The sequence below is a fragment of the Passer domesticus genome, chromosome 14 (genome assembly GCF_036417665.1).
Source record: "Passer domesticus isolate bPasDom1 chromosome 14, bPasDom1.hap1, whole genome shotgun sequence".
Classification (NCBI taxonomy): domain Eukaryota; kingdom Metazoa; phylum Chordata; class Aves; order Passeriformes; family Passeridae; genus Passer; species Passer domesticus.
Window position 1 is genome coordinate 2,679,840 of NC_087487.1, and position 13,273 is coordinate 2,693,112.

At 49.5% G+C, this 13,273-nt stretch overlaps 1 protein-coding gene across 7 annotated transcripts in view; it reads right to left on the reverse strand.

Moving 5' to 3' along the window:
- NEO1 (neogenin 1) overlaps positions 1 to 13,273 on the reverse strand; it is a 173,645-nt gene that overhangs the window by 36,234 nt on the left and 124,138 nt on the right. For 4 of the 7 annotated variants that reach the window (XM_064389447.1, XM_064389446.1, XM_064389445.1 and 1 more), the window contains exons 8-11: positions 8,668 to 8,887; positions 3,707 to 3,861; positions 3,054 to 3,202; positions 1,358 to 1,496 (exon numbers count right to left, since the gene is read on the reverse strand). In XM_064389447.1, the coding sequence (XP_064245517.1) occupies positions 1,358 to 1,496; positions 3,054 to 3,202; positions 3,707 to 3,861; positions 8,668 to 8,887 (663 nt within the window). The remainder of the gene's footprint in view (positions 1 to 1,357; positions 1,497 to 3,053; positions 3,203 to 3,706; positions 3,862 to 8,667; positions 8,888 to 13,273) is intronic. The other 3 variants (XM_064389450.1, XM_064389449.1, XM_064389452.1) reach the window with 1 other exon arrangement.

The window sequence follows — 13,273 nt, forward strand, 5'->3', positions numbered from 1 at the left end:
CTGGAAAATGGATCAACCAGGGAAACCATGGCAAAGGTCCACAGAATGAGGAGTGGGACAGAGGAATAACCAGTAGATATTGAGTATTCTCTCCTTCAGGAGCACAGCCCCAGGCAACAAGGGACCCCAACACAGAGCAGGGGCACAACAGACAGAAAGGGGGGATTTTTCAGAGGAAATTTATCTGTGGAACCTTTGCCCACTTGATGTTGTGGATTCAAGAAGATGCTGACAGAGTCCCATGGAAGAGGAACTGAATTAGCAAATACCCAGAAACCACTGCCAAGTCAAGAAGTGCCCCAGGAACAAACCTGGACCCAGAGAGAGCTTGGGACAATATTCCTCTCTGCTCCTGGTCACTCCAGGGAGAGGATTCCAGGCTCTGCTCCTTTTCCCTCTGAGTGCTCTTCTGTATAAACTTCTCTGATCACTCTGCAGTTGCTCATGTAACTCTGTTTGCTCACATCACCTCTTTATCTGCCTTATAAAAAATACTGACCTCACATCTTGCTCTCACCACTCTGTGCAATGCATTTAACAATATCTGTGCTGCAGTGCAAACACAGGAACACAATTAAGATAGAACCACTCCAAAACCAAGAGTCTCTCCATATGTGAGAGAACCTAGAAAACAATTTGGAGTTGGTGCCTTCAGTGTATTTTTTTTCTGTCCATGCTCAATGTAGGCTCAATAACCCATGAAATAAATGGCTGATGCTGGAATGAAGGACACCATTGTTCTGGAATCACAATCCCAGACCCTTCTGCAGGTGTAGCAATTTTCCTTCACCCAATTCTGGAAGGCCCCCGGGGGGATTTTGACCATGAACACCCACATGCAACAATGAACAAACCCCATAAAAGCCTGGTTAAAGATTCACTTGTCGGAAATTACCAGATAGTGTAACCACATTGCTCTTCACAGAGAAAAGCAAGACACAACTTCCCAAGAATACTTTTGGGATTCACATTCTCTGAACCTCAGAGAAAGAAAAAACAATTCTTATCTCATTTACTGCTCCTGTGTTGTTCACAAGTGGAAGGCATTGTGGAAGATTGTTTACCTGAAGGGAACTGACAATTGGATTCTGGTGTGAGGGTTTTGATTCATTGGCCAGTTGAATCCAGGTGTGTGTTGGGACTGTCACTGACAGTCACGAGATGCTGGGCAGTTGAGTGCTTGGCAGATTCACTTTAGATATAATGTAATATAGTATGGAATAACAGAGTATAATAAAATAATTAATTAGCCTTCTGATAAGATGAAGTCCTCATCATTTCTCCCAGATGTCAGGCAAAAACATCAGTGGTAATTGCTGGGAAAAGCCCAAAGAGCAGAGGAGTGGAGCAGCCTTACCGTCGGACAGCGTGCGCACCACGACGTCGTGGGTGGAGACGCCGGGGCCGTGCTTGTTGTAGGCGACCACGCGGAAGCTGTACTCGGTGAACTTCTTCAGCCCTGTCACCGTGTGCCACAGCCCCGCCACGTCCACGTCCTGCCCCAACAACACCCCCGGCAGCTCGGTCAGCTCTGCTGATGCCTCAGCTTTTAGCTTTTCTGTTTTTCAGGTTTAGGGTGTGGGTCTGGGATTCACATTAGGGGATGGTGAGCTCTCTGCACAGAGCAGGGAGACAAAACAATTCCTGCTCTAGCTGGGGACCAAGGACAAATGATCCAGATCTCAGACCCAAGAGCACAAACAACGTGGACCAGAGAGAAAACAAAAATGATGGGACTTCATGAGCTGGAGCTGTAATTGGACAATTAGCTCCAATATGTAAATGGACCAAAACTTATAAAAGTGTGGGACCCTGTGACGGGTTGTCTTTTTCTGTGGACATTTTGGGTTGTGCTGCCCAAGGTGGATCTATTGAGGATATCCTTGTAATAAATCCCTATTTACTCTTTAGCCCAGTCTAGTCTCTGTTCTAGGTCAGCCTTCACGAGGTGGATCTATTTAGGATATCCTTATAATAAATCCCTACTTTATTCTTTAGCTCAGTCTAGTCTCTGTTCCAGGTCAGCTTTCACAAGGTGGATCTATTGAGGATATCCTTTTAATAAATCCCTACTTCATTCTTTAGCTCAGTCCAGTCTCTGTTCCAGGTCAGCCTTCACAAGGCATCACTGCAGTGCCACCAGCCACAGAGTTCCTGCACAACCCACAGCAGGAGCGAGTCCTGTGTGTCACCTTCAGGCACAGCCAGGACCTGGGAGGATGCCAGCTCTGAGTTTCCTGGAGAAAATTCTCCCTGTCCTATTTAAATCCTAACATGGACACTGGTCCTGGACACAAAAAGGGACCTGGAAATGCTCAAAACCATCAGAATATATATCACTGTAATACTGATATATATATGTGTATATATATATATATATATAGATAGATATAGTGAGATGTAGAAGCACAAAAGGCAACAGCCCTATTTAAAAACAGATATAAAAATATTTAAAAGCTAAGAAAATATTCTTCCCTTTGCTTTTTAAAGCTGGAATGATACTGATATACAATCAGATGGGAATGTGGCTGGGTGACTGGGATTAATCCTCATTATTCTCAGGTGGCAGCCCATACTTCTACAGAACACACCAAATGCTTCATCAGAATACTAAGAAAATTAAATTAATTGGATGGTCTGCAATATCAAAGTATCAATCACTGGGTCCAAGAATTCAAAAAAGTTTGGATCAGGGATCATGCCAAATATCAGTATTTAGCCTGAACTGCTAAAACCCAGCCCATAACTGTGCAAACATCTTTAATACCATCTGCACCAGAACAGCTCAGTAATGACATGGCTGCTCTCTGCCCCCTCCTCTCGTGGTATGATGGAACTCCCCAAAAGCTACTTGATGTTAACAAATACCAAATCAGGGCATCGCCAATAAAATGGGTTTCATTCCCAGCCCAGACACAAACGTTTCATGTTGGAAATCTGATTTTAAGTAACCCCACAGCTGAGGCTAAAGCATTCAGTCTGTCAGCAAAGCAGACCCTCCCAGGTGTGCGCAGCCCTTCGGGGCAGTCTGAGGGGTGCAGCAGGCCCTGTACCTGCTCGGTGTGCTGTCCCTTCTCCATGTAGTAGAGTTTGTAGTTCTGGATGTCCCCGTTGCCTGAGAGCGGCGTCTCCCAGGTGACAGTGACGCTGGTGGGGGAGCTGGAGAAGGCGCGGATGTTGGGAGCGGGGCCGGGCAGTTGGACTGCAACACAAGGGGGGGACACTCAGTCCTGAGCCCGGGGTGCCCAGCCTGGCCAGCACCCCAGGAAAAGGGGGGTTTCCCACTGTGACATTCCACATGGATCCACTGCAGGGTGGAAGGTGGGACCAAATTTCCAAAGGAGATCCTGCTCCCTTTCATCTAAAATGACCCTACCAAGTGACTTGGCATTTGCCTGAAGTCTTCTCTTTTTCATTTAATGACCATTAACTGAAAAAGAGAAAACTTCAGGCAAATGCCAAGTAATAGCAAAAAGTATTCCTGTTAGAACAGTTTAGAGAATTTAGCAAGGAATGTCCCATCAGTTCTTAATGGTGACAATAAATCCCACAATCCCACCGACATGCACAATCTTTGGAAAATGTGGTCCACAGGTACAACTTTAAAAAAACATCAGATTCTGGGGAAGGTTGTGAATGGGGAGAACAAAACATAAAATCAGTATCAATGCCAAGTGAGGCAAACTCCAGGAGCATCCTGGCTCACCCTCGGGCTGCGTTGCCACCTTGAGCGGTGCCGAGCTCTCGCCGGGGCCGTGCCTGTTCTGGGCCACAACCCGGAACACATAAACTGTCTCTGGCATCAGGTTCTGGATCATCACCTGCGTCTCTCCAGGACGACTCGTGTTCTCCACACGTTCCCTTTGGGAAACAAAAGGGTTGGGCACAGACAGCATTAGTAAATGAGGAGTAGCTGCTCCCATCTGAACATAGCCGGTGTGCAAATGGTGTGGGATTTGCACTGTGCTCCCTGCACAACACCACAAGCGTGTGCCAGAAGTGCTGCTGACAAACTGCTCCCAATTCTGCAACTTCCCTTTGCACAAAACCGAATGCACTGAAGGAACAGAATAAATTACACTTGACACCCACAAACTCGGAGTGGTTTCTTTGTTATTCCTGTGACAGCAAGTGATAATTCCCAGTGACAGTTTATCCTACAGCTCAGGAGCCAGCACAGAAACTATTTTAGCAGTCTGGCGAGATTTAGGGCATTCCTGTTAATATTGTGGGGCTGCTTTTGGGGGATTTTTCAAAGGAGCTGTTTGAACATGCTCTTCTACCTCCAGCCTTGCCTCAGCTCCTTGCTGGTGTCTGGATTTGTGTGGAACACCCAGGGCACAGCCATGGCACTGCCACTGCTTCCACACAGAGTGGAGATGAAGTGAAAATTCCGACTCCAGCAACTCCTGGAGGCAGGTGCAGGGTAGCAGAGCCCACAGAGGAACACTCCTGGCATGGGAAGGGGCACGTCAGGCCAGCACGCTGAGCTGGAAGCCCTAGCCCAGCTGGCAGCACACAGGAGGGGCACTGCTGCTGCTCAGTGACCCCCAGCCAGCCCTGGCACCGGAACACGACGTTCCCCCTGCACAACGGGGCCTCTGCCAAACACCAGCCAGGAAACTCCAGCTGCTCTTATCAGGGATTGAGGGGGACATTAGGAGATCAATCATTAAACCAAGGGCAGCCTTTATTTCAAGGCACTGCCCTGCACCTGGGCTGCTCGGGGCTGTGTGTGGGCAATGCCATCCATCCTGCCCTGGGAAGGAGCTCCCTGGCAATGCCAAGAACTCCAAAGGAGCAATCTGAACTTCCCTCTGAGCACATGCAGGGGGCTGTGCCTGCTCTGAGCACCATGCAGCCCCTCTGGGCTGCCAGGCTCCCCCAGGACAGGGATGGGCAGGGACGGGCCAGCCCCAGCCCCAGTGACACTTGTTAAAGCACTTCTGACATGGGAACTCCAGCAGAGCCATCCCAGGCCCCCCTTCCTCCCCTCCAGCCACTCTGCTTCAGCTTCTATCAGGGAAACAGGATTCCAAAACTCCCATTTTTAATTTTTTTTTTTTTTTTTTACATCCACTGGTGTGGTTGATTTAGCAGAACCTGGCTGAAAACATTCTGAAATCCCTGTTGGTTTCTGCACTATTAAACTGTATCTATAGAGGGGAACAATGCACTCTCTGTAACTAAATATCTATTTACATCCATTTTCTAGAATGTTCCCCTTCATGAGCTCAGCTAAAATGGCACTGCATAAACAGCTTCATTTATTTCAGCTTTTTATTAATTTTCATTGCTAATTTTTCCACTTTGAGCACAACATTTTCATGAAAACACGTTTCCAAGTGGAGCTTCCTTTAAGGCGTGCTGTAGCTACAAGGATGGGATGTGAGAGCCCAGCCTAGGTGCCAATGGATTCACAGCTGTGAGGTGACATCCAGCTCCCATTAACATGCAAAATATAGCATTTTCTGTCTCAAGTGCAAGTGCACTCCCTCATTTGATCGAAGAAAAAATGGTAATCAGCAAACCAAGGTTATTATTTAAAATTAGAAAAAAAATTATTTTACTAGAAAGACAACATCTACCAAAAATAAATAGACATGTCACAGTATTGCAAATTTTCAGTAATAACCAGGGATGTGGCTTCACAACAGCTTGGTAAAAAGAGGGAGAGATTAATCTAATTAAGTGCTGAGTGAATCCTTCCTTTATGGCTGTTCCTGGGGAGCCTGGAGCACCTTCTCCAACGTGCTCAGGTTGGGATAGCAGGCACCAAGCAGATGGGCCTGGGAATGACTGCAGTACCCTGCAGATCCTCACAACTGCTCCATGGCCCCTCTCTAATCCCAGTTCAGGAGCTCTGGGAACTCCAGCCCAGGCTCACAGGAACTCTGAAGCACCCAAAGAGCCTTCAGTGCAAGCCCAGGAGCGTGGCTGGAAATGCCAAGGTTAAAGCTGCACTTACATCTAAAACAGCAACTTTGGGGAGCTGTTAGGCAGTGGATGTTGTGTGTGCCAGCTGTGGGGCTGGCAGGGAGCTCCAGAGGCATTCTGAGTGTGATTACACACAATTAAACTCCATTTGCTGTGTCTGAAGCACACCACAGTTAACTGTGAATTCAGCAGTGTTTCAACATCCCACATGTGTAATTTACTACCTCAGACCAGCAATGTGCCATTTTTATTCTTTTAATGTGCCATTATTTCTTTTTTTTTCTGTCTAAATCCTCAAGTCTGGGGTTCTTCTGCCTGAGTGCTTATCTAAAGCTCCCCAGAATTAAACCTCCCTGCAGCACTTTTGTATTTTCACTCCCTTTCCAGGGGAATTGCCTTGAGTGTGAAGTAAATAAATACCTGCCATGGGGATGAAATAACCCTGCAGCTGTGTGAGACAGTAACTTCCATCTGATCAGACTCCCCCAGGTCCCAGGGGTGTGACAGGGGACACCCCCTCACTCCCACCTCCAGGGGAGCCCCGTGCTGTCACCAGGCCAGGGTGGGACAAGCCATGGCTGGTGACACTGGGCAGCCCCTGAAGCAGAAATGTCCCTCCACTGCTGCCTCCTCACTTGGCAGTGCTCCCCTTGGAATCACAGAACAGGCTGGGCTGGAACAGAAATGAAAAGTGATCCAGTGCCACCCCTGCCATGGCAGGGACACCTCCCACTGTCCCAGGCTGCTCCAAGCTCCATCCAGCCTGGCCTTGGGCACTGCCAGGGATCCAGGGGCAGCCACAGCTCCCCTGGGCACTTGTGCCAGGGCCTCACAGGGAACAATTCCTCCCCCAATATCCCATCTATCCCTGCCCCCTGGCAGTGGAAGCCATTTCCTGTGTCCTGTCCCTCCATCCCTTGTCCCCAGCCCCTCCCCAGCTCTCCTGGAGCCCCTTCAGGCCCTGGCAGGGCTCTGAGCTCTCCCTGAGCCTGCTCCTCTCCAGGTGAGCACCCCCAGCTCCCCAGCCTGGCTCCACCCTCAGAGCATCTCCATGGGCTCCTCTGGGCTCTCTCCAGCAGCTCCACGTCCTCCCTGTGCTGGGCCCCGCGGCTGAGGCAGCTCTGCAGGGGGGGCTCACCTGAGGGGCAGAGGGCAGAATCCCCCCTCCAATAAGTCCAGGGGGCAGAGGTGAGGAGGCACTGCCACAGCCCTGGGTCTCCTCTCCCTGAACACTGAAGGGAGCTGAGCCAGCAGAGGCCAAGGCAGCTGGAAGCTCAGACCCTCAGAGGATTTGGGTGCTCCTGCACACTTCCCACTGCCCCAGGGGGCTCCAAGCCACATCTGGCCTGGCCTGGAGCACCTTGGATATCACCAAATTAAGGGAGTAACAGAAAAACAACATTTGTGAGGCAAATAAAATGTTACAAATTGCCTCAGTTAATTGCCAAGAGCCGGGACAAGATGTCTATCCATAGGATTGAGGAAGAGCAGGAATTCCCCTCTGGAGTGTTTTCTGTTCCAAATGACTTTGTGCCTCACACTCTCATCAATAAAGTGAACAGATAATTTTCCCTTGAGTAATAAATCTGATAAGCTAATCTGCAATTAATTAAGCATTGCTCCAAATGAATGTTCACTTCAGCTTCCTCAAACTTATCACAATTTGAAACTGTAATTCTGAGCAGTAGATCCCATCAGGAAGGAGAGGGGGTGGATTGATATCATCCACTGGGATAATACATCACCAGTGATGATTGGGAGGCATTTCCCAGGTTCTGTTTACTGCAGTTCTGAGGAGGGAGCTGGCATTTAGCACTGAGCACGGGGTTTAACCAACACCCCCACACAGCTGCCCTGAGTGAGGGGCGATTTGCAGGGCTTCAAAGCCTGATGTGCCTCTTGCTCCCAGCACGGCTTCCAGGGGATGTTCCCCTGCTCCCTGAGGAGCTGGGGCACTCCTGCTGCTCTGGCCCCGGCAGGCTGCTGAAGGCAGGGGGCAGCTCTTGGAAGGTTTGCAGCCAATGCAACCATGCTCAAGCACTGCCTGTGCAACTCCCCCAGGAGTGTGCAACTGCTCCAGGAGTGTGCAACTGCTGCACTGCCTGTGCAACTCCTCCAGGAGTGTGCAACTCCTCCAGGAGTGTGCAACTGCTGCACTGCCTGTGCAACTCCTCCAGGAGTGTGCAACTGCTCCAGGAGTGTGCAACTCCTGCACTGCCTGTGCAACTCCCCCAGGAGTGTGCAGCTCCTCCACAGCCTGTGCAACTCCCCCAGGAGTGTGCAACTGCTGCACTGCCTGTGCAACTCCTCCACGAGTGTGCAACTCCTCCAGGCAACTCCTGCACTGCCTGTGCAGCTCCTCCAGGAGTGTGCAACTCCTCCAGGAGTGTGAAACTCCTCCATAGCCTGTGCAGCTCCTCCAGGAGTGTGCAACTCCTCCACTTTCTGTGCAACTCCTGCACTGCCTGTGCAGCTCCTCCAGGAGTGTGCAACTCCTCCAGGAGTGTGAAACTCCTCCATAGCCTGTGCAGCTCCTCCAGGAGTGTGCAACTCCTCCACTTTCTGTGCAACTCCTGCACTGCCTGTGCAGCTCCTCCAGGAGTGTGAAACTCCTGCACAGCCTGTGCAAGCCCTCCCTCCAGCAGGGCCGGGAAGGAGGCAGCTCAGAACACAACCCCCCGCCTCAGGCCGAGTCAGCCAAGCCCAGCAGAGCCCGTCCCCAGGAGTTACCTGTTGATGCCCTCCTTGGTGTAGAAGATGGAGTAGGTGAGGTTGTCTCCCTGCGGGTCCGAGGCCGGCGGGCGCCACGTGAGCCGGATGAAGCGGGTGGACACCAGGGTGGCCACGACGTCCCGCGGGGCGGAGGGCAGGGGTCCCGCTGTGGCTGGTGCTAGATGGTCATTAGTGGCACTGGTCAGTGAAGTGGGAGGTAATGTTGGGATGGCAACATCTTGGCATGTGCAAACATTGGGGAATATGAAGGGCAAACATCACCACGGTTTAAAAAAAAAAAAAAAAGAAAAAAAAGAGAACAGAAGAAAAAAAAACGTAAAAGAAATAAACAAAACCACGATGGGAAACAGAAGAAAATGAACACACAAAAAAGGCCATTAAACTGAAGGCTGACATGCAGGCAGAGGTAACTACTGACCACTAATGGGGAGTACAGGACACGGCACTGTCAGGCAAGCAGACCAAATCTCCACTGTGATGGAAGTGGCAGGGGAGGGAAGGGTGGAACTGGGGTAAAATAGACCTCAGGAGAGGATACCAGCAGCAAACCACAGTGTCATTGCTTTGGGAGCACCTGTAATGCCATGTGTGACAGCCGAACCCGACTCTGTTAATTACTCAAATGCACGCCCAGAGCTCACTTCCTACTGTAGCTCATTAACATGCACAGTTCATTTAAATGACCTCAGTAATAACAAAATGACAGATGAATACACAGAATTCCTTTCAGTGCAAACTCATCCAGCCAAACCCTGCAGTCCTGACCTGGTTGGGTTCTGCTGCTGCCCATGGCACTGGAATTTCAGCCCTTCTCCCACTGTTTTCCTGCCATCTTCCTTTGTCCCACAGCCCCCATTTCATCATTTTACAGTGACCAACAAACATAAATATCTGTTGCTCTGGATTATATCCACACTCTCCAAACTTTTAGCCTCAGTCATGTCTTCCTGTGTTGCTACTCCAAGGCAGGATAAATCCAGGATTATTGCATTAAAAGGTTGGTGATTTAACAGCAAAGCTGAACCATAGGAAGAGGCACTCTCTCTCCAAATCCTATTAAAGCAATCCAGCCAGTAAATGTACCAGTGAGATTCTGAGCAGCTGGACCTCAATTACCACCGAGTATTCCAAGCAGCACAATTAGTAACAAACCCCCAAAGCTCAGGATACATGGAATTTTTCTGCATTCTGAACTATTTACCAAGCTTAAGCCACCTGATGACATTTTCCACATGGGAATCCGTGCTGCCAACTACATTTATTTTTTCATTAATTATGGAAACTAAGTAAAATTGCTGTGCTTTTCCCCAGAAAGAAATTCAGGACTAGAAGAGCTTGTTGAGCTGCAGCATCTCCACCAGAACATGTGGATTTGTGTTCTGATACACAATGAGAAAACCTCCCAAAAAACCTGACTAAAGGAGAAAATGTTGTCTGAATGACCAAACCTTCAGGGGAAAACACTGAGGAGTCTCCAACAGCAACAACCTGATTTTAAATTGTCAAAGCCCCTTGCCTACCCAAGCATCAGCTTGGGAGTTCCTCAACGGGCAGAACTCTCATTTTTTCTGTTCTGTTTCTTGGGCAGGTCCTGACAGACACCTAAGAAGCAGCCATGGGTTTTATCAGATTTGTTCAATGCAGCACCAGTCTGTGGGCAGAACTGGGAGACAGATCCCAGAGCCAGGACCATTTTGGTATTCCAAATACACACCACAGAGACACATACTCCAGGGTATCTCCTTAATTATCCCTTCCATACTCTAATAGCTAAAGATCCCAATTAAGTGCTCTCCAGCAGCTCCTCCTGATCAATACATGACACTGTTAATTTCACATCCATTGCAAAATCTATTTTTATCTAACCCCCCCTTTTTCATGTCCCATAATTGGATTTCTTGCAGGAATGCACCACTTTCAGCTCTTCTGGCCTCAGCAGGGCCCCACTCCCCCAGGAGTCCCGTGCTGCTGCAGATCCCTCAGGAGAGCCCTGAAGGGCCAGGGGAGCTTCCCAAAGCATGTCCCTGCTCCTCAATGGCATTCCAGGGCTGACCCAATATCACAGCAGGCTTTCCCTGTGTTTGAATCCCAGCCCTTGTCATCAGCTCCCTTGGACTGGAGACCTTCTCACTGCACCTGACCTCCTCCTTCCTCAGTGGGAACAAGGGATGGAACTGCCTGGTGCCCATTGCTTTCAGCACTTTTCCCACTGTCCTGCTTGACTTCCAATTCCAAACACTCATTCTTGGCTTTCTCTTACCTGTCCTGGCAATACTGTCAGGTGATCTGCTTCAAATTACACAGTTTAGATGCAAAATCCACCCCTTACCCATCATTAAAATTCATTCAGTTGAGTTGAGTGGAATATTTTTTAAATTCATCTGCTTCATCTAAACCCCATCCCCACGTATTTGTGTGGTTTTCTTCCCGTATCATGAAACTGATCCATTTTTTGTGAAGTGATGTGCACACAGAGCTGAGGGGTCTGGGAGAGCTGCCAGGATTTCCCAGAGAGCAGACACCCAGCTCCATGCTCGTGCAAGGCTCAGGGCAGGAATGTTCCTCCCCACAGCTTTACAGGAGAACACTCACAGACAAAACCCTAAGGATGCCTGAAAAATCAGCTGTGACCCAGAGAGAGCAGCAAGGACCTGAAACCCCTCAGGTGAGGTGAGCAGGGCCCCAAACACTGCACTTCAACACTTTTGGGGCTGCCAGGAGCTGTCCCCCAAAGATTAAGGGATTTCCTTCCTTTTTTCCCTGTCTTTCCCTTCATCACCCCCAGCCTGGTGAGCAGAGCTCAGCAGTCAGAGCTGTGTTAATGAGCAATTACACCCAAATTGGCTCTCACACCAATCAGGGAATGGCTTTGTCCCTTCCAGCTTTCAGCACTACGGAAGAAGCAACTCAAGTCTCTTCTTTCTAACATCTCCATAATTTTTAAACAATAAATCCAACTCAGGACTGTTCTCTGCAGTTATTCCTACACAGCTTTCATGAATCTCATTTTTTTAAAGCACATTCAGCAAGTGACTTGTGCTTTGCATCACAATTTATCTGCTGCTGTGGAGGAACTGGGACCAGAGGGATGCTGGAGCTGCTACACAACTCCAGGCAGCAGAGTTCCACCCCTGATCCTGGCCACTGCAGGGCAGGCAGCAATTCCCAGCCACATCAGAAGCAGAAGTTTTTAACTTTGCCCTAGAAATGATTTTCCCTAAGGAAATGGTTTTCCCCACGTCCCACAGCATTCCAGGACACAGGAATGTGTTTGTGCTGCTCAGGTGTGACAGCAGCAGTGCCAGCCTAGGCAGCCCAGAGGAATGCCAGGGATGCAGGTGAGAGGACACTCCAGCTGCTGATCCTCCAGCCCTTCTACCAAGCTGCCCTTCCCGGGGCTCCTGCTGAGCAGACACCAAACACTACACTACTTTATCAAAACACTTTGCAGGGTGTGCAAATACCCACAAGGATTTGGACTCCAATCAGTCAGTGACAAGGTCTGAGCTGCCCCAGCACTGGGCTGGTGACACCCAAGAGGTGAAGGTGTCCATGGGGTGGGTGCACTGGTGTGACCCCACCTTTTCATCCTGTAGGAAAACCGTGGGTGACAGAGAGAGGGAGCAAGGCCAGAGAGCTGCTCCAGGGCCACCAGGAGATCTTTTCTAAACAAGCCAGCCACACCTGAAATCCACTCCCTGAACCCTGTGGCTGTTATGAAATCACTGGAAATACTTTCCATGCTGTGCTCAATTTCCCTTTTCCTGCCTTCCCCCCACTGGCATATCCAGGCTTCCTCCTGTTTGGCAACAACATTCCAGTGATACCATCAGCTCCAGCACAAAGGGGACAGGAATGTTATCTGCTCCAGCCTTATCTGAACCACTGGGGACACTCCAACCCCCTGGGTGCCCAGCTGGCAGTGCCACCACCTGCCTCTGAGGGCTGTGGGAATGCAGGCATTCAGAGCACAAACAGCTGAGGAGCTGCTGAAAGGTCATGTCCAGGCTGTTTGCAGGTCCTTGTTACACACCTGCCCGAGGAGAACGCTGGGATTCCAGAAGCAGGAGAGGCACCAGGGGGATCCAGGTGTTCCTGGAGCCCATGGAGCTCTGGAGCAGCTCCCAGCCCAAACACCCAGCAGGGAGCTGAGTGCATCCCCAGGCAGGGCCAGCCCAGCCAGAACCAGAGCCAGGAGTCCCTGAGGGGCACCAGGGGGTGAGGAGCAGCAGTGGGCTGGGAACGCCCAGGAACCAATGAACCTCCAAGGGAGGAGATGGATCCAGCAGGAGAAGGACCTTCCCAATGGAATCATTCATGGGGACACAAGGAACAGGGACACCAGTCATACATAGGGGAGGAGAAGAGAAAGTCCTCCTTGGAAGGACTTCAGGGTGGATTTTAGAGATTTGAAACAGATTTGAAACATTATTTCAGCAACAAAGATCTACTATAACTAAAACCAGCAAATAACTATTTTGCCAACAAACCTTTTTTGAAAAAAAAAATTACCTAGGACATTCAGATCTCAACACCTCTAATATTTTAACTGTATTCCCTAAGAAAAAAATTCCTAAGAGGCATCAAATGTTTAATTTTGACT